Here is a 20,773-nt window from a genome sequence, read left to right as displayed (position 1 = left end):
TGCAAGGCAGGAATGTGAGAAACGTTGGAGTAGAGAGTGAAGGACACAATATCTGAAGAAATGCACCCATATTCTACAGCTGGCAGTGGACTGATAACACTTGCAAGACAGCAGTTTTAGGGAGGAACATCAGAAAAGCACAGACACTGTCAGACAGCAAAGGCCTTTGCTCATTAACACAAGATGGCACAGGTAGAGATTTTACTGGTTTCAAATAAGAAAGAGCAGGAGGCCAATAAAACACACTGCTCTGGTTTGTGGGAACAAGCATGGATAAAGTGGCACTATAAGAGTGTCTTTCTTCAACAGAGGGGTCTCAAAACTTGTATTTTACTGTATACAGAGCCAGAAGAGCAGAAGGAACAGTGTAGGTTACAGCTCCTGTATAATTTCTCTGCAGAAAGTGTATCCACCCATATCCTTATGTATCATCCAGCATCCAACACCAGACATCATGACAGAGCAGAGGCAGCTCCCTTTCACACACAAATACCAAAGCAACAAGATACTGAATTATTTTAAATATTAAAAACCCCACCAAAACGGATTTGAGTAATTGAAATCACTTTTATTTGTGAGGAACGTCATCCAGTGCTGCAGTTTCAAATAGATCTTAACAAGGAAAGCGGAAGTTTCTCCTCCCCAGGTCCTGCAGGGAACAGGACTGGCACAGAAAAAATCAACTCATCACACTTGGGAGGTTTAGCACCAGCATCCAATAAAAAAACCCAAAAAAATGCATTTTAGTTCAATTTTAGTTCTTTGGTTGCTTTTTTTCCCCCTTTTCAGTTTGATACCAAAAGAAAAATTGAAATATTCCTTACTAGTAAAAGAGTGAAATTCTAGGAAAAAAAACAAAAACCCAAAAAAACAAAAGCTCCTCAGTTGCTGTTGAAAGTAGGGAGGTTTTTCTTTCTGAACCTCGCTCTCTTTTGCTTTCGTGCATCTGTCTCGTAGGCGTTCCGTGGATCTCAGCTGCTGGTAAATTTTGTTTCCTTTTGCATTGCCGTGTTTCAAGTCTTTGCTTTTGTCATCACTGTTGACCATTTATTGCTTGTGTGTTTCTTTGGTGTTAACTTTTGAGCTGTATTTTTTTAGGACACCTGTTGAAGAGCCATATTAAAAAAATGCAATTTAAGTTTCATTTTCTTGTTGAATAGGCAAGATATCAGGTGAGAATAGCAGAATAGCAGACAGGATAAACATGACTGGCTTATCCTGTCCATAATGAGGATCTTCTTAAAATAAAATATTACTAATTATCAGCAGATGTTGTAACTATATAGACCAGATAAAGCTTCCTGAACAGAACTGTAAAGCAAAACTTACTTTGTGAGAAACACAGACGCAGAGGCAGAAGAGAAAAGCAGGAGACTGCTCTTGGTTTGCCTACCAAGCACTCTCAGAACTCATCACAAATATCAAGCCACACATAAGGGCAAGTGGACAGCGTACAAGCCCTGGAAGCAAACCCAGCTCTGCTTCAGCTGGAGAACAGAACTCTCCTTATTCCTTACCTGAGGGATGGTAAAGGTGCCTGGGGAGCCGGGCGTTACTCAGCACCACCACTCTGCTCTGCCACTGGAGCAGGAGTTTCAACAGGTGTTTCAGTGACCTTTGTCTGAGACACAAGAAACCCTTATTAGAGGCAAAGACTGACCTCCAGACCCTTCCTCTATTCAGCGGTACAGCCAGCATAACACAGCTTTTAAAATCATCAAGAAAAATACATCTCCAGAAAATATTAACCTTTAGTGTATTTCCTGTAATTGGATATTTCACAGCAGACTCTGTCAGGGGAAGATCTCAAGTAAACACAGAATGAGACAATCTTTCCTCATTAAGGTAAAAATCTGTTTGCAGTTTCCTGAAATGACTTGGTCCCAGCAGTTCAGGAAATGGATCCAGAGGTTTCAAATCCATCTCATACTGCAGACAGAGGGTTTGAGGAAGTAGCAAAACACAACTGCTTCTCTCCACTTGAAAAACAGTTGTTACAGCCTGACCCCAATTAAGTACTACCCAAAAGCAATCCCTATCCCACTGCTGGTTCCATTTAAGATAAGCTGCTAACTCTCCAAGGTCAGAGGCAGGCAAGGAAATCAGCACTTCAGAGCTGGGCATCACTTACCCAGCACACCAACAATACACTTATTAAAAACTCATATAGGACAGAAGGTCTTGAGCATTCACCCCATCAAAAACTTGGTTTCTGCCACACAGAATCACAGAATTACAGAATGGTTTTGATTGAAAGGGCACTTTGAAGATCATCTTATTCCAATCCCTCTGCCATGGACAGGGACACCTTCCACTAGCCCGGGTTGCTCAGAGCCCCATCCAGCCTCGCCTTGGACATTTCCAGGGATGGGGCAGCCACAGCTTCTCTGGGCAACCTGTGCCAGGGCCTGCCCACCCTCACAGGGAAGAATTTTTTTTCCTAATATCCAACCTAAACCAAGTCCCTGTCAGTCTGAAGCCATTCTCCCTTGTCCTGGAACTCCAGCCCCTTGGAAATAGTCTCTCTCCATCTTCCCTGTGGGCTCCCTTCAGGCACTGCAAGGCCACAGTGAGGTCACCCCAAAGCCTTCTCTTCTCCAGGCTGAACAATCCCAGCTCTCCCAGCCCTTGCTCCCAGCAGATGTTCCCACCACCCCTGTGGCCTCACCTCTTTGCCCTCCTGTGCCGGGGCAGCCGTAGGGCGGGGCCGGCGCCGGTAGTTGTAGGGGCGCCGGTAGCTGCGGCGCAGTGGCTGCTGCCCCATGGCCGTGGCCTCGTGGTGGTTCTCCTTGTTCTCGGCCTCGCCAGTTGCTGGGGCAGGGCGGGGGCGAGAGGGCCCTCTGAAGAGGGGAAGAAAAAAGCATCAACAGGAAAGAAGCCCAAGGAGGTTCAATTACAGCAATTTTAGCCCAGCAAAGCCTTCCATAACCAAGTGCCATAGTCAGCGATCTTGAATGCAAGCAAACCTTCCCTTTGGAGTTTGACTGGCATTGAGCTGAAGAGGAAAGACAAGCACCATGTGTGTCTTCTCACTGCTGAAGGTGTATCAGCCTATTCTACATCCTTTGGCATCACCATGCTACTCATTCTGGGGCTCTCTGTAATCAATCATCATTTATCTCTTCTCCCAGCCCCCAAGTCTTCAGTCACTTCACTCTTAATAGATTTGTTCCCCTTCAATCATTTTGATGAGTTTTCTCATTATTCTGGAAGCTCTCCAGGCTCTTCAGCATCCCCTTTCTCCAAAACATCTCACAAAACTTAACTAACACTCCTGTTTTGTTACCTTCTCCTTCAGGAGGTTCTCAAGGAACCTAAAGTTGACATCTTGACTGACAGCAATACCTTCCACTAACACAGGATATACTACTACATTAAACTACGTAAGACGAATGACAACTTCAGTTTTTACTGAATAGTAAGCTTTCCTCTGTACCTACCAGCAGCCCCAGAGCATAAAACCAAGCTTGAGTGACACACACAACTGAGTTCAGTGGGCTTAAGCTACTAGTCCAGTGCTGAACTGCAAATCACTGCCTGCAGTCCACAAGAAATGCTACAAAGCACACCCTGCCCCAGCAAATGGTGGGCCTACTGTCCCAGATCCAGTGGGATTTGGATTTGTTACTTGTCCAGCACAGTATGAGTGTTCAGCTGGGATGACACAGACCTTGCAACTCACTTCAGTTGTGAGAAGTAAGGGAAGAAAAGAATTCTTTGCCCTTTCTTGGCCAGTATGTCTCCAAACAACATATAAACACATTAAACAAATTCTGCAGTTGTTTCCTTATTCCTGTGGCTCACTCTTTCCCTAGAAAGAGTAAAACACTTCTCACTGTCCCTACATTTGCACAAGTGCTCCTGCACTTGGAAGCCTGTGCAGAACACAAAAGCACCTGAACTGTAAGCAAAGGAAACAGCACAGACCTGCGATAGCGGGGACGGTAGGAAGTAGGATTCCTGTGCACTTGCTGAAGTTGTCCTCCTTCTGTGACCCCATCCTTGATCTCTCCCTCAGCACCCTGCTACCAAAAGAAAACAGAAGACACTCAGAGATGAAGTGTTACCTTATTTGGCAGGCAGTGTATTAACCATGAACCCAAATGACTGAAAGCAAGTCCAAAACCAGTGTATCAGTACAGAAACATCAGCATATGGGGTAAAAACAAGCAGCAGGTTCTCAAAAGGCTTTAATTTGGGCAAAGAGGAGGACAAAACAAGAGCCAACAGTGCTGCCCCTGTTCCTCACAGTAACAGACTAAAAAACTACCTGATGATGCCTCCACCCTGTGTGCCAAAAAAGGCACAGATCTTGACAGTTGTCTCTGGTGCACATTCAGGTGCATTTCAGTAAAAGGCATGGCATTGTAAGGGGCAAATGTGTTATGGAGAAGCAGCCACTGATCAGGGCACTTCCCAGTTCAGAAAGCTAACTGGAAGAAACTTGTCAGAGACCTCTTCTAGCTCCATTCTGCACAAAGCCCCACTTCACAGAGAACTCCAACAAAACACCAACCGTAGGGAAAAAAAAAACCACAGTACATCATGTCAAATGCTCTTCTACACAGTCTTGTCAGCCCTTCAGAGATGCAGTGCTTATCTGCCCCCTGTAGTTGTTACAGCTGGTAGTCATAAAGCTGTATGCCAGTATGGGGGTTTTGTTTTGTTTCAAATGCCAGCCATCAGCAATATCCGTTTTATAAAACATGACATGATTTACAGTTCTTCCCTTTCAGAGAATGAATTTAACAAGAGATCCAGAAACAGAAGTGCATCATCTGCATCTGATCCAGGAGGGAGCAAAAGTTACTGCCTCCTGACAGCCTTTAGTAGTCACTTATAAGTTTGAGAGATATCCTTCCAATTCTACACCACCATCATAGTTTGCTCTATTTTAACTGGCAATCTCAGGTACCTGTGTGGGCAATGGACTTTTCTTTAGATAAAATAACAGGATGATAAACCTTTAATAAAGGCTGAAGTGCTGTAGGTCACACCAAGAAATATTGAGGAATTAAATGAACCTCAGTGACCAACCTTGACAACCTTACCATAAAATACCCTCCAAATGCATTAATAATTTCAAGTACACTTTGTAGCTTTCCAAGTCTTCAAAAAGCAAAGACTTGGTCTAATGGCAACTCCAATATTTCATGTGCTGCTGAGACTAGTATAGAAAATCTGAATTCAATTAAAAATCCCACAGTCATCTGTTATGTTCCCTCACATATAAAGCTGATCAGGGTAAGTAAATATCCACTAACTAGGTAGATAGTAATAACAGGTAGCATCTGATGGAGATGAGATCTAATTGAGAGACCCAGAAGTCAAAAGGAAAACGACACTTGTCAGTTTACAACAGCTTTATCCTACTGATGTACTTTGCAATATCAATCTGTTCTGTTTTTATCAAGATACTTTGTGCTACATACAACTTGAAGTTGATTAGACCCACAATGCATGGTCAGAAGTGCCTCAGGCAGCGAGGTGAGAAACAGCACTGCCAGAATTGTGTGGCAATGGCAATTCAAAGATCTGGGGATTTGCCTTTTGTAAAGCAGAGATCTGCTGCTGTTCTCACTCTCACTGTCTTCCTCTCCTGAGGACTGGCAAAGCCCAGAACAGGAGCATGCAGCAAGATGTGAAGGGAAGGACAGACCCAAAACTAAAGCAATCAAACATGTCACAGCATAACTGCTAGTTCTGAGATTTCTGAGCAAGCCAAAGTGAAACCAGTGCTTGGTCCTGGCACTGCAATGCTAAAAACCAGAACCACAAAGGCCTAGGAGGTCCTGTCTGAGGGACAACAAGCATCAACCAGTGTAACTGTGGGAGGAGCACTCAGCATTTTTCATTGGCTAAAGCCCTCCTACAGCACTTGACAATCAGCATCACATTCACAGCTCTTCAAAAGGCACTACTGAATTTTTGTACATGTTTATAATGGCACAGCCCAAGTCCACTCCTCCCTGCAGAGGGCTGAGTTGGAATCTCAGTTAAAAGACTCCATCTCCTGTAGTGATGGAAAGAATGACTAGACCTGATGAAGCATCACTCAGAAACAACACAAATGTTTTACTATTCATCTTGAACTGAATACTGCTACAGCAGTATGTTAAATGGTTTGGGCTTAAAACAGAATAGCAAAGCAACTGAACTGCTTAGCCCAGAAGTCCTGATGATTTTCTGCATCTTCTAGAGTAGCACAAAACTTCAAGAACACATGACATTAGTATCACTGTCAATTGATCAGAAGGGAAGTATGGCTCCAGAATAGAACAATCACAGAAACACAGACTATTTTGAGTTGGAAGGGACCCATAAGGATCATTGAGTCCAACTCTTAAGTCAAGGGCCCACACAGGGGATTGAACCCATGACCTTGACATTATTACAACCAAGTTTTAACCACCTGAGCTTAATCATATTATGCTGTCATAAATAACTGAAACAGGTGTAGTTTGACCAGAAAACAGAACCCAAGCTCTGAGGTCTTGTTTTACTATACATTAATTAAGTATATGAGATTAATTTATTAAGAAAGCTTCATTTGTACTCTTAAGCATCACACCATGTCTGGCACACATATGTTCATCTCCTCTACAGAAACCTTCCAACTCTGTCTGTACATTCAAACAAAATAGCAGGTCACCCTAAAGGACATATGAAAGAAGCAGGTCTGCTGCACTCTGCATTTTCCTCTGACGACCACCAAGATAGACAGGCAGGCTGTGACTTTGCATGATCTTCCACAGATTCTCTAACCCTAAGGTACAAAACTTTGTTGTTTTCCTCCAAAGAATAGTTTTGTAAGCATTAACTAACTGCAATGAGCTTTTTAACCACCTGCTTCCCCTAATTTCTTCTTCATTCATTCTTGGATCTATTAAGCTCAATCTCTACCTTTTGTATAATACTATTCAGCTTCTCAGGGCTCTTTTCTACAAGAAGCATGTCAGCCATGGGGAAACCAACTTGCTGTGCTATGAGGTTGGCCTGGAGTTACTGACTGACATCAATCAAAAGTTCTCGAATCTTAGAAGGCCATCATGTCAGAAGTCACAAATAAGCAGTTTTAATTTTTCTTTCTTCCAGTAAAAACCTTTCACCTCTGCAGTCTAGTAGATATTTTAAGTATAGCAGGTGTGGGTACACTTAAACCTTTTCCTTCAAGTGTGCAAAAGGACTAAATATACTTTCAGCAAACACAGCTCAAGAGTGCCCAAGAGCTGGAAACACTTCCAGCTGTAGAGAGGCAGAACCTTCAATGACCCTTTATTCAAACCCAAGTATCCTGGTTTTTTGCCACTTGGTGTGAAAGCTCAGCCTGCAAACTGTGTAACCCTCAGAAACAAAGACCTGCTCAGTAATAAACCATCACCAACTTCCAGCCTTCTCCAAGGTACTCCAAGGTACTCCAAAAGAACACCTTTAAAGGCTCAGTGGTGACCAGCAGGATGAAAGGAAAGACCTATTGATAGCTGGAATAAACAACCAGGCTTTAAGGAAGGATTTGACAACACTTGTTCTGTTTGCCCCTATGCTGCCATCTCTGTAGAACAACAGGAGAATTATTCTGCCTGGGCAGAGCCTTCCACCATATTGGATTATTCAGACATTTCAGCAAGTGATGATCAGACTCAACTATTACAGAAAGTAGAATTAAACCTCGAGTATGTTCCAGTTTGTTGGACTATTCCAGGCACCAATTCAGCAGAAGCACAGCATGGACAGGAGCAGAAATTGCTAGAACTACAGTCCTGTACCTCATGTTTACTTCCTCCTCTGCAAAACTCTGCAGGGAAGCTGCTTAGGAAGTCTTGCAGACAAAATGAACAGTGGGGCACAGCTGGTTTGAAGGAAAAAACCCAACCCAAACACCATTATCTTTATACTGAACACCTGTAAGCAGAAGCCTATGAAGGGATGATACATGGAGGTTTTGGTAGCTGGTCAAACTACTACCATGCCATGCAAAAGTGACAAACTTCTAAAATAAATCCCACTTTCCAAGTAAATCTCTCAAGTTATGGTTATATTACTTAGAGTAATATATTTGCTTCAGGTAAAGGGCACAGTGAGCCACTTGGGTGTCTCACTCCTTTGTGTTTACTTTTCAAGCCAACACTCATGGAGAGGCTTTTAACACACTCTAGAAAAACATGACAAGGGTGGGCCTGCAAGATACCAAATAAAGTATCAGTGTCAACATCAAGATGTGCTGGAGGAACCTTGCATTTTATACTACTGAAGAAGACTCACAACTTAATCACTGACAGCTTACTAAATGCCAGTGCTGAAGGTGCAGTTCCCTCTCATGAGAGAGCTGGAGAGCTGCTGAGGAGGTGGATGCCCACCAGGAAAGGAACTGAACTCACACTTCGAGGTGGTCCACGGCGTCGGCCAAAGTAGCCCCGTCGGTAGCGGCGCCGGTCGGCAGCGTAACGACTGCCTTCCACAGGGACCCCGTCTGGACCAGTGACATTGGCTGCCTCTGCACCCTGAGAGCACAAAACACAGTCAGCCAGGGGCCTCTGAGAAGAGACCAATCAGCTACAGGGACAGATGAAACAGCAAAGAGGCTTTTTTGCCTTAGTTCCAAGCTACAGCAATTCCTTTCTCCCATGAAGCGCAAAAGCAGGTTTGTTATTCCCAATCCCATCATGAGTTAAGATCCTAAAATCCTATCAGTCTGAGCTTGGAGGAAAAAGCAAGAAGCAACTGATTAAAAACAAAGAAATGAAAAAAACCCATCCTCAAAAAAAACATTTAAGAAAGTAGGAGCATAAAGAACTTGAAAGTTCTTACAGTTATTAAGCTACCAGACTCCAAACATTCTTCAGGGCAGTATATGCCTCAGTTAATAATTACTGAGCAGGTTCTCTAAGCTTCAAAGCTCTATCAAGTAAAGTTACTGATTCTAGAAGCACTAGGATGTGGCTGAAGTAGTTTTAACACATATCTAGAAATACACCCTAAAGAAGCCTTTAAGAAACAGCTCTCCCAAAATAAGACTGTATGAATGCCACCTACCTGGGGATTAACGCAGACAAAAACCCCAGAGACACAGCCAAGGTTCTCTGTCAAGTCCCCACTCTGCTGGGCCACACCCCAAGCCTCCATAATTTCCTACCTTCTCTCCCTCAACCACATCAAATTCCACAGTCTCTCCATCACCAACACTGCGCAGGTACTTCCGTGGGTTGTTTTTCTTTATTGCAGTCTTGAAAGAAGAAACACAAAAATACATTATTTATGTTTTTTATCTTATGAATTCATAGCCCCAGCAATGAGGGAAGCGCAGCATTTTTCTGCTACAATCCCAACTCTACACACCAGCTCAGTCACCACACCAAGATATTCAAATACACAGATGTGTCTCATTCCATGTCCCGCTGAAGGAAAACTTAACCAGTTTGAAGTTGATCTTGACTGGTTCAGGGAATGTGTTCTCCTGGCTGCTGAATACAATCTGCTCTGTGTTTCAGGCAACAGGCCAGCATGTCCTTCTAGCCACACCTTTCCCTGTACCCTGCAGCATCCCTCAACAGCTTCAGGAAGAATGTAAGAGTGTACATATTGTTACTACCAAAGCAAAAATAACCCAGGAGGGTGGGGTTTTTTTCTTTATATACAGAAACAAGAATGAGCTGCTCAAGTGAATTCTGCTGGAAATTAATTCAGCAAGCAGAGACTCTCACCATTAGCTCAAACAACTTTGCTTTCTGCTAAGCTTTTAGTGTAACTATCCATTTCTAAAAATCAGAGGTGTTAGCTTTTCTATAAGTGTTATATATTAATACTGTACCCCTTAATCTGCAGTGAAATTAGTGATTTAGTTCTGAAACAACTGACTAAATACTTGGGCTTGAGATGTCAATAAACTGTATTTCAAACTCCTTCCCCTTCCTTATAAGTGCAGAGGAAGAACGGACTAACAAATTTCTTTTCAGCAAATGGTGTACTTAAGATTAATAAAGTCCCTCAAATAGCCTCCAAAAAGCCAAATGGAAGATAATCAACAGGATTCTTCATGTTCTATTCCAGCTTTATGAACAGACAGTTCGAAAATTCAGATCTGCAACTAAATAAGCTGCCAACAGGAGACAGAGGCTGCTACACACGGGGCTGGAGCTTGTTTTATAAAGGCAATCAGGACAATTTCAAGTAAGTTCTAGAATTCCAAGTAGAAACTGTAGAGCTTTACTGCTGACTACTTCAGCTGCAGGTAAACATTGCTGAAATAAGCCTCTAATGAGCTTAAGCTCTAAACTTGATGAAAAGACTTTTACTCTGTGTATCCAGAGGGGAGCAAGCACCGTTCTCCCTGTTACTGTTTACCAGCACCCTGCAGGCTCCAGCTTTTCTGATTCAGAAGACAGATGTTTTATATTAACACAGCACTCAACAACAAAGCCTTTCCTTTCCAAAGGGGACACTGATGAACAGGCAGCTACAAGAGTCTTCAGAGCTAATTCAGGGTTGTGTTTCAAAGAGTTCTTCCCCTATGCTCACACCGCCACATTATATGGACATCCAGCACTGTCACAGCAATAGCCAAAATTTGTTACACCAATTACTGGGGCAGGTACACCAGGCTTTGCTCAATCAACACAATCCAGTGCAGTGAAGAAAGACCTGCACCACACAAGAGATTAACTCCTCTTCATTGCTTGTTCATTCAAACTACACCTAATTAGACTGGACTTTTCTGCCTACTGACACTTCTAATGGTGTTAGAATTGCAAGGCACACTCCACCCCACAAGGATTGATCCCTGTTGCTCACAATACCTGGAGCTGACTGACACTGTGCCCCAGCCAGCACCTTGCATGAACCAAGCAAGGCTGAGCAGGTGAGGAGCCACCCTCCCCCAAAACACTGCTCGGGTCCCCCGCAAAACAAAGGGTTAACTCAAAGCAAGCCATGCATGCCCTAAAAAGAAAAGCATTTTAATCTGTACTAGGTTTATAAATAGCACCCAATAGCCAGACACCAAGCATTAACCCCCATTCCAATCATGAGATCGGGCTGCTCCCTCCCCACACTGGTGCATGCAGGGGAGGAGGCTGTATCTATTCAACTAGGTCAGCCTTATTCTGAAGGGATTAGGCATGTAATCCAGCCCCTCCCGGGCCGGCGCGGGGAGGAGGGGCAGAGCCGACAGGGAGCTCTCTGGGAGCAGGACGTTTGCTCACACCATGGATTTGCCTCCCTCGCCCGGCGGCCTCATCAGCAGCGCCGGCCAGAACGTCCCGGGCTCTGGGACAGGCTCTGCTGAGGAACATCCTACACGGCCCAGCCAGAAACATCTACTGTGCCGTGCTCAGCCCACCAGGAGGGCTGATGGGGTGCAGGCCCGCACATGATGTGGTATTTCTGAAACAACGCCAGTTTTGCTCTGTGCTCACTCCCAGAGCATTTACAGCCCCAGGAGATGGGAAGTGCCCACCTCCACCCGCCCTCCACACACACCCAGCAGGTGACATTCAGGTGAACAGTCCCTACAGGTGAAGGAGACAAAGCAGCACAGGTAACAGCTGCTTGCTGTTTGGGTCTCTGCAGGCGGCTTTCCAAGCAGAACAACAGTGATCCGTGTTATCTCTGCCATAAGCACAACAGCCATTTTCCACGATATCCTCTCACAGGTATCAGAGACCTCACTTGTCTTCAAGGCAGTTTTACAGTGCTGCCTATCCAGAACATGTTTCTGTTAACTAGAACTCTTCCCACCCTCCCCTGGACACACTCATGTGTCAGCATGCTCACAGCACAGCTCATTAGGGAAGGAAAACGACCATTAAAAATCGGCAAATGCACTGACAGCTCCTGCTCTCAAGTCCACCAACTGAACCAGGAACGTGCACTGTGCACACTTCCCATCAGGCTCACTCTCTCCCAGCTTTATCCAGTTTCAGTCTACTCCCTATGACCCAGAGAAACAGCACAGGCTATTTAGTCATGAAGCCACAGGAACTAAACTAACTCTCAGCACTGACTCAACTAACTTTATTGCACATATCCTCATCATCTGTGAGCAGCTCTGAGCACAAGTTTCCTGGTTACAGTTGATGGAAATACTGTCACTTATGCCACAGAGAAAGTTCCTGCTTTTAAGGATCCATCACATGAGCCTGCAGACATTTTATATGGGACCAGTTCAAGGGGCACTATTGCCTTTTCTGATGAATGATGCAGATGATGCAAAACCGGATCTAATCCAACTAATGAGTTCACACCAGCATGGAGATACCATCCTCTGTCTTGCCATTATTTGCCTGCAACCTGAGAGTCACAGTATAAACTTAGAACAGCCTCCTGACAGCTCAAGGAAAGTGAACCAATGACGAGCTGCTGGGCAACCTCTCCCTGCTTGGGCACACTTGGCACACAGCCTTCCTCTTCTTTTCCCTGGGAGCAGCTGCTTCATGCAGCAACAGCTGATGGCAACCAGGCTGGTCGAGGGCCAGACTAGATCACTTTCTCTCCAATACCAGGGAGGGCAGAGAGAACAGACCTGCAAATGAAGAGGGTAGGAAGGAACAAAAGGCACAAGGAGCTTGAGGAAATGAGGAGGAAGGACAGACAAGTAGCAAAGTATTCACAAACAGAGGAGTGATCTCACCCATGGGGAAAACCAAACAAAACAAAAACCACACCAGAAAACTCTCCAAGCATCTTTAGCATTCAAATTGAAGCAGACAAAAGGAAGCATTAAGGGGGTTATACCTCACCCTTCAGTTATATTCCAGAGAAGGGTAACAACCTAATTTCTCCATGAGAATTTCAACACAGACATCCATTCAAGGTATCTGCAGTAAATATTGAAGGAGAAGCTAGCACAAGGTTGGGTGGCTGTTGCAGGAGTTGTATTAGAAACCTATCATAGTACACATCCCTAATTACAATTACTGCTGTCTTACCTGATGAACAAAAACATCTTCTTTGGTATCATTTCTGTGGAAAGAAAACAAGAAGTCATAAGAGTTTAAACTAGGAGACTTAAATAGAAATTCCTGGCTTTACAAGTGAAACCCTCCTTCTCTCAGTCTGTAGCACATGCCCTGAATTCCATACATTCTGTCTAAGTCTATGCTACCAAAATCCTGCTCTGAACTTGTAGGGTCATATGGTGGAGAGCAGAAAGGACTCCCCAGCCTTCAAGAGCGTGAGAGGACAGGGGGAGGTTCTCTGTAATCTTCTGGCAAGCATTCAATGTTTTGTTTTGCACAGAGCACAGTTAGTGACTGGACTGCTTGTTTTTCACTATTCTCGCTGCCCCAAAAACACTTGCACAGGGACTGCAACCTGAGCTGTTACCCCAGAGGTCAGACAAGACTAGCCACAGCTGTTAACAGAGATCTCCTTTCAGTGAAACTCAAAGCAACGGTGCACAAGAGGTGTTAGCAGAGTCCATGGGAGGAGGATCCAGACAGGAACATGAGGTTGTCTGGATTAGGTCAGACAGTTCAGGCTTCCACGTGCAAAACATGAAGATAAGTCTGAGACCTTGATTCTGCGTTCCCATACAACAAGGAAGAGCCTAAACCCTGCCATCTGTTCACTCGACTCCTTCTCTGCAAACACAACAGACAGGTCAAAGAGCTTGTGAAGATAATGCATAATCCAAAACTTGTTGTGCAGGATTGAAGCAGTTGTAGACTTCACTTTAGGCAGACAGCCGACAAGTTACTACACCATAACGAGCCGAAGGCTTCAAGTCAACTGCCATAAAAGATTTTAAGAGCACTTCTTAACTCACTTCTAAGCTTATGTAACACTGGCTAGAAACCTCCAGGGACTGAGATTAATACTGCACCACAACTGGCTTCAGATCCTTGAGACAGGGGGTCTTGCACCCCTTGCTGCACTTACCCAAATCTACCTGCTGGCAGAATGAAGCAACTTACCAGGTATGTCTTTTGCAACACAAGAGCTCAGCATGCAAGAGTTTCATTCTTCATAAAGCACACAAGACATTTAAGCCCCTCAACCCCACAGATACTTGGAAGCCTGGGTCTTGTGCATCTGAGCCTGCAATGTCATCAACATCACCTGCAGCCCTTTGGATTATCAGTGCCATTCAGATGAGAAGGGAAAAAACAAACAAATCTCTGTGAAACCCAGGCCTGAAAGACCTTCAATGAGATGCTATCAGAGGATCTCAGTGTGTATCCACAGGAGCTATTTTGACCAGTTGACACTTAAGTTTACAATAAAAGCATTTCCCCTCAATCCTCCTACCTTTAAAAAACAGCCAGGCAGTCACAAAAGGATATACAGCTCATTAAAGGTGTACTGTGAGAAACAGGTAACAGACCAAATTTGTAATGAGTTTGACCCTTTCTGTTTTCTCCCCATACACTCAACCTTTGATTGGGGGCGGTAGAGTGTTTTCAGGAAAAAAGGTTGTTTGAATGTCTGGCCAAAGCTGACTATTGACTGCATGAACCTGGCAGTCAAGTCCTCCAGTCTCTGTTGCATTTACTAATGCACAGCATGTTATCTGTACCACAAGTTTTAGCACAGCATAAATATGACTATCACAATTTAAACATACCTGTTGATAAAGCCATATCCATTTCTGACATTGAACCACTTCACTGTGCCAAGAACTTTGGTGGCTGCAAAGAAGAAGTTAAAGAATTTAATCTAAAGTCTAAGAAAAGGCAACATGGTTACAAAATTACTTCATACTTGCATATCCCCCAGTTCAGTTTATACTAATGCAGTAGCAAGATACAGTGCTTTAACATGCTGTTCTTCAGCCAGGGGTTTACCACACAGCACAAAGCTCTATTTGCAGAATTGGCCATCCATCTCTTTTCTTTTTGTATTTCTTTTCCCAGAAATGGGCAGCAGAGTTGAAAATCCCACTGCCATTCATCAGTTCTCTTCAGCTTAGTAGCTGGACATGAAACATAGATGAAGAAAGTCCTTTCTTTCCCTAGGAGTTACCCTTCTTTCTTCCTCAGAAACCAGAACTGGCTCAACACGCAGTATTAAGCACTATGCAAATCTCTCAAGGGGAAAGGCTGCACATCCTTATTTTGGACAAGCTCTTCTTTACATTGTCAGCATCGCTATAACCAAATAAAATACCACAAGACTTCCAGAGATGATCTGTGATTTATGAGTTAGGAACTGACCAACTTGATGTTCTGTGACTTCCAGGATCAAGACAAGCTCCTGTCTCAACACTAAAAGAGCATCTACTTAGAAGCCATACTGCAGGATCTGACAAAACCTGTTCATCCAAATTACAGGAATGTGTGGGAGGAACTCCACGGTGATGGAGGCAGTTCAGCCCCTCCTTCCCCCTCAGCAACTGGGTGGACACCATGTACTTGTACTTTTCAGACCTTCAGTAAAAGAGGAGGTTTGGCCCCTACAATTTAATAGTTATTAAATACAGCTTGTTAGTTAACACAGCTTGATCACAAGTATCCAAGCAATGTACGTAGCACTTACTTGGAAAGCATCTAGTCACCTACAGATGAGCTGCTTACTAAAACCCTTACACCTGTGTTCTGGGGGTGGCAGGAACCTAAGGAGCAATTAAAAGGAGAACAGTCTAGAGAAGCACCAGTTCAGAAGTCCAAGCCAGGCTGCTGGAAGCAAGAACTCACTGTAAATTGTCACCTTCATCTGCTCTATGCCTGCATTCTTCCCTAAATGCCCATGAGGAGATGACAGAGCTAGGCAGACCTTCAGTCTCATGCAGTCCTGCCAGTCTCATACACCCCTCTGAACACGGAGCTCAAATGAGAATGTTTACCAGCAGCAAACCATTGTAGTGCTGCTGCTGTTATTACTTTCAGTAACAGCATTCCATTTGTAGAAGTGAAGTTTTTGGTCTCCTTTAACACACTTTTTAACAGAAAATGTTCTTACTTAGAAGCAGCAAAGTCATGTTAAGACTGAGACATCACCTAGAAATAAAAGGCTCTGCCTAGTACAACACACATTCACAAGAATTGTTGTTTACCGAGCTAGAAACACTCTGAGTCAGTAACAGTCTTCAGCATCAATATTTACAGCTGTAGTATCATGGGGACATCACCACATACAGACAGTGCTACCACGAGGGCTCTGGCTACACAAGCTCACAGCACTAACACAACAGGAGAAGGGGGAACACAGAAACAGGTGCCAATAGCACATGGCAGGTTTTAGCCTACTTTAAGAAACAATGCTAATACCACTGAGTCCCTCAACATCATCCTTTCCCTCCCCTGCAAAACAGCTTTTGAATCTGTTGGCCTGTTTCAATCAGATTAAGAACAGGGTGAGAAGCTTAGGAAGCATGGCAAAAACCCTCAGAGAGGTCAGGAAGCCAGTGGAAGGAGGGGTAGCCAAAACTCACTGTGTGGCCAGCTGGCTGCTGTGTGTTCACAGCTTCACAGCAACTTTTGCACAAGTTGACAGAAACAAAGCATGAGTTATTGGGGAAATACTATTCCCTACAGACATCAGTCTTACAGTCTATGCATCACCGTGGGGCCGAAGAACCTCAGACAACAGCATGACACTGAACACCCACGTGGCCCTGGCACAGTCACTGGAAAGCCTGAGCTGTCCTAACAGGGAAGTCAGGCAAGAAGGAGGACAAGCCCAGAGGGAAACACACTAAGGAGTTAAACTGATGAGTCAGAGAAGGTGGTTGGTGCTATGACGTCTGTCCCACCAGTGAAAGCCCACATATTTCTACAAGATGCTGTACTGTGATGCTATCAGAGGAAACAATCACCAGCCACTCCCACCCGTGACAAAATAGCCTTTTAATAAGCAAAGCCAAAGCTTCCTGTGACCAGCAGAACCAGAGAAAGTTGAGTAACCTTTATCTGCATTCCTAGAAGTCAGACATTTGGATGTCCTGGGTAAGCTGCGACTTTGCTTCTAATGAGATCTTTGTGAAAGAAGACTTAAGTGAACATAATTACATGACTATTAACAAGGACACCTGTGATGGACTGCAAGGTAAGGCCATTTGCAATTAGCATTATCAGTGATAATTTTCCTCACAACTCCTCCTAAAAAGCTTTCCCAGCAATAAGGCCATTGTGGAAAACCATCACCACAGCGGTTTTCCTTTTCCTGCCTGTCTGGGAAAAGCATTTGTGCCTTCACCTCCCCTCCACCCCTTCTTCTCCAAGCAATTGGTGAACAAGGTAGAAAACATACCAAAAATAAAACAAGCCATATTAAGGTAAGAAGCAGACAGACATACCAACAGGTACAGATGTAGTGATTACTGTGTAGTACTGTGTGCTAATTACTTACAAATCAAGTAACAGAGGAAAAATATCACACAAACGTGCCTCCAATCTGTTTTCCTACAATTCTTCCTCTTTTACCTCTATCTGCTGCAGCAAGACCTCAGTCTTCCCTTTCACAATAAAAGGTGCTGTCACTTTTTAGTGAAACTTAGAACTCCACACTATCAATCAGTTTTAACTTCACCTTTACCAACCTTCTGAAGTTACACAGTTATAAACAGAAGATCCGTATTTCCACTGCAGACTAAAAGCCTTGCCCTTTTCAACAGGTTGACCCTATTTAATCACAATGAAAACAAAAAAACCCCACACTTGCTTGAGAGGTGGCAGCATGGCATTTTCACAGAACATGCCGAGCTAGAAGACACACAGGGATTGCTGAGTCCAATCCATGGCCCTGCACAGGACCATCCTCAAGGGTCACACTATGAGCTTAAGAGGATGATCCAAAGGCTCCGTGAGCTCTGTCAGTCAGCTATGATCACTGCCCTGGGGACCGTAGGGGTTTTTTACTGACAGGAGAAACTAAATATAATAATTACAAAGGAGAAGAAAGAAAGGCAAAGTCCCAAGCAAACAAACCCCAGAAAGATAACAAAAAAAAAGGCAAAGTCCTAAACAAACAAACAAGTAACCAAACAAACGCCAGAAAGCCTAGAAACATTGTTAAAGCAGGCAGAAAAGTTGTGGCAGTACTTTAGAAGTAGAGAGGAGCGCGCAGCAGAGCGGCAGGTGCCGGGCGGGCCCTGCCTCGCTGTCCCTCGCTCTGCCCCGTGCCCTGTGCCGAGCTGAGGCAGCGCCGCCCGGCACCCCCACCCCTTACCCAGCACTTTCTTCTCCGTCTCGGGCGCTGTGGTGGCGGTGGCGGCCACGCCGGGGGCAGCCTCTCCCCCGGGGACAGGCACAGCCGCGGCGCTGGCAGGGCTCTGAGCCGCGTCCGCGCCGGCAGCGGAAGGTGCGGAGGAGCTGCTAGTGGTAGTGGCCGCGCCGGCAGCGCTGGGCTCCGCCGCCTCGCTCATGGTGCCGTGCGGGGCGGGCGGGGGTGACTCTCGGGCCGCGCTGGGTGTTCTCCCTTAGCCCCAAAATGGCCCCGCACAAGTTTTTCAACGCGGCCCGCGGGGGCCGGACCGGCGGCACCGCCCCCTCTGCGCCGTTAAAGGCGCCGCGCACGCCCTATCGCGACATGGCGCGACATGGCCTGCCGCGTCCCCACGCCACTCTGCTCCTCACTGATAAATATTCCGTGCAGTTTTGGTTACCACTGCCCCTGACTAGCCTTTAGTCCTGCTCAGCACCAGCACAGATGGTCCTAGTTAACTCACTGATTAGCTGGTTTAATTAGTTGTAATTAGGCCTGAAATCACTCTGAGCCGCCATACAGCACAAAAAATTGTCATCAGGTGTTTCTGTGAGAGCGTGAGTAGGGAAGGTTATAATGCTGGGAAAGGTTTTAAACTTATCTTTCATTTGGTTTAACAGCAAAGGAGGAGAGAGGACCATGTGCTGGAGGTACCAAACCAGCACAGGGATTTGGGGAGTACGACGAGCTGCTGTAGTGGAGTGTGTGCTGGATGCTGGAGGTGTAGGATAGGGATTTGGGAGCACGGGAATCTGTTGCAGGGAAGGATTTGTGGGATGCTGGATGTGTGGCACAGGGATTTGGGAGCCACAGGGACCTGTTGCAGAGAACCATGTGCTGGATGCTGGAGGTGTGGGAGGGGGGTTTGGGAACCAGAGGGAGCTGTTCTATGGATGCTGGAAATGTGGGAAAGGGATTTGGGTCCACTGCAATCTTTTGCAGAGAAAGATGTTCTCGATTCTGGGGGTGTGGGACAAGGAGCACAGGGAGCACAGGGACCTGTTTCAGAGAAGGTTGTGCTGGATGCTGGGGACGTGGGACAGGGATTTGGGGAGCACGGGGAGCTGTTGCAGAGAAATATTTACGGGATGCTGGAAGCGTGGGACAGGGATTTGAACAGCAGAGGGAGATGTTGCAGAGAGGGATGTGCTGGATGCTGGAAGTGGACAGGGATCTGGTGAGCACGGGAAGCTGTTGCACAGAGGATGTGCTGGATGTGCAGCTGTGGGACAGGGATTCGTGGACCACAATGACCTGTTGAAGAGTGGATGTGCTGGATGCTGGAGGTGTGGGACGGGGATTTGGGGAGCACGGTGAGCTGTAGCAGGGAAGGATTTGTGGGATGCTGGAAGTGTGGCACAGGGATTTGGGGAGCAGAGGGAGCTGTTGTAGAGAAGGATGTGCTGGATGCTGGAAATGTGGGACAGGGATTTGGGGAGCACGGGAATCTGTTGCAGGGAAGGATTTGTGGGATCCTGGATGTGTGGCACAGAGATTTGGGAACCACAGGGACCTGTTGCAGAGAACCATGTGCTGGATGCTGGAGGTGTGAGAGAGGGGTTTGGGAACCACAGGGAGCTGTTCTATGGAAGGCTGTAATGGATGCTGGAAATTTCGGACAGGGATTTGTGGAGCACAGGATCTCTTTCAGAGAAGGATGTGCTGGATTCTGGAGGTGTGGCGCAGGGATTTGGGAACCACAGGGAGCTGTTGCAGAGAAGGAAGTGCTGAATGTTGGGGGTGTGGGACGGGAATTTGGGAACCACAGGGACCTGTTTCAGAGAAGGATGTGTTGGATGCTGGAGCTGTGGGACAGAGATTTGGGGAGCACGGGGAGCTGTTGTAGGGAAAGATGTGCTGGATCCTGGGGGTGTGGGGCAGGGATTTGGGGAGCACAGGGAGCTGTTGCAGAGAAGGATGTGCTGGATGCTGGAGGTGTGGGATAGGGATTTGGGGAGCACGGGGAGCTGTTGCAGAGAAGGATGTGCTGGGGCTGTGAGACAGGTATTTGGACAGTAGAGGGAGCTGTTGCAAAGGAATATGTACGGGATGCTGGACGTGTCGAATAGGGATTTGGGGAGCACGGGGACCTGTGTCAGAGAAGGAGGTGCTGGATGCTGGAAATGTGGGACAGGGATTTGGGAACCGCAGAGAAGGATGTGCTGGATCCTGGGGGTGTGGAACAGGGAATTGGGGAGGATGGGGACCCGTGTCAGGGAAGGATGTCCTGGATGCTGGAAATCTGGGACAGGGATCTGGGTCCACTGAAATCTTTTGCAGAGAAGGTTATTCTCGATTCTGGGGGTGTGGGACAAGGTTTTGGGGAGCACAGGGAGCTGTTGCAGAAAAATATGTACTGGATGCTGAAAGTGTGGGACAGGGATTTGGGGAGCACGAGGACCTGTTGCAGAGAAGGATGTGCTGGATCCTGGGGGCGTGGGACAGGGCTTTGGAGAGCACAGGGAGCTGTTGCGGAGAAATATTTACGGGATGCTGGAAGCGTGGGACAGGGATTTAGACAGCAGAGGGAGATGTTGCAGAGAAGGAGGTGCTGGATGCTGGAAGCGTGGGACAGGGATTTGAACAGCAGAGGGAGATGTTGCAGAGAAGGATGTGCAGGATGCTGGAAGTCTCG

The 20,773-nt window shown here is 45.8% G+C and overlaps 1 protein-coding gene across 2 annotated transcripts; it reads right to left on the bottom strand.

The window, feature by feature from the left end:
* Positions 1-547: 547 nt before the first annotated feature.
* On the bottom strand, positions 548-18,401 carry YBX3 (Y-box binding protein 3). 2 transcript variants are annotated; one of them, XM_071551568.1, is made up of 9 exons: positions 18,103-18,401; positions 14,561-14,624; positions 12,924-12,957; positions 9,134-9,223; positions 8,379-8,501; positions 3,928-4,025; positions 2,669-2,840; positions 1,518-1,621; positions 548-1,103 (listed from the first exon to the last, which is right to left on the bottom strand). In XM_071551568.1, the coding sequence occupies exons 1-8, from the start codon at positions 18,296-18,298 to the stop codon at positions 1,553-1,555; spliced, it is 846 nt and encodes a 281-aa protein (XP_071407669.1). In that variant the 5' UTR covers positions 18,299-18,401; the 3' UTR covers positions 548-1,103; positions 1,518-1,552. The 2 variants fall into 2 exon arrangements, with proteins under 2 accessions (XP_071407669.1, XP_071407670.1); XM_071551569.1 differs by having other exon boundaries at positions 3,928-4,022.
* Positions 18,402-20,773: the final 2,372 nt, after the last annotated feature.

This window comes from Pithys albifrons, chromosome 3 (genome assembly GCF_047495875.1).
Source record: "Pithys albifrons albifrons isolate INPA30051 chromosome 3, PitAlb_v1, whole genome shotgun sequence".
Lineage (NCBI taxonomy): Eukaryota > Metazoa > Chordata > Aves > Passeriformes > Thamnophilidae > Pithys > Pithys albifrons.
Note: the sequence above shows the minus strand (reverse complement) of the source record. Positions and strands in the feature narration are given on the sequence as shown.

Excerpts from the sequence above, each read along its gene's own strand:
- YBX3 (XM_071551568.1), bottom strand. The coding sequence starts at position 18,298 with ATGAGCGAGGCGGCGGAGCCCAGCGCTGCCGGCGCGGCCACTACCACT. Across the intron at positions 4,026-8,378 it reads GCCGTGGACCACCTCGAAGT|CAGGGTGCTGAGGGAGAGAT; the intron begins GTGAGTTCAGTT and ends TTCTTTTGGTAG. Across the intron at positions 2,841-3,927 it reads TACCGTCCCCGCTATCGCAG|AGGGCCCTCTCGCCCCCGCC; the intron begins GTCTGTGCTGTT and ends TCCCCTCTTCAG.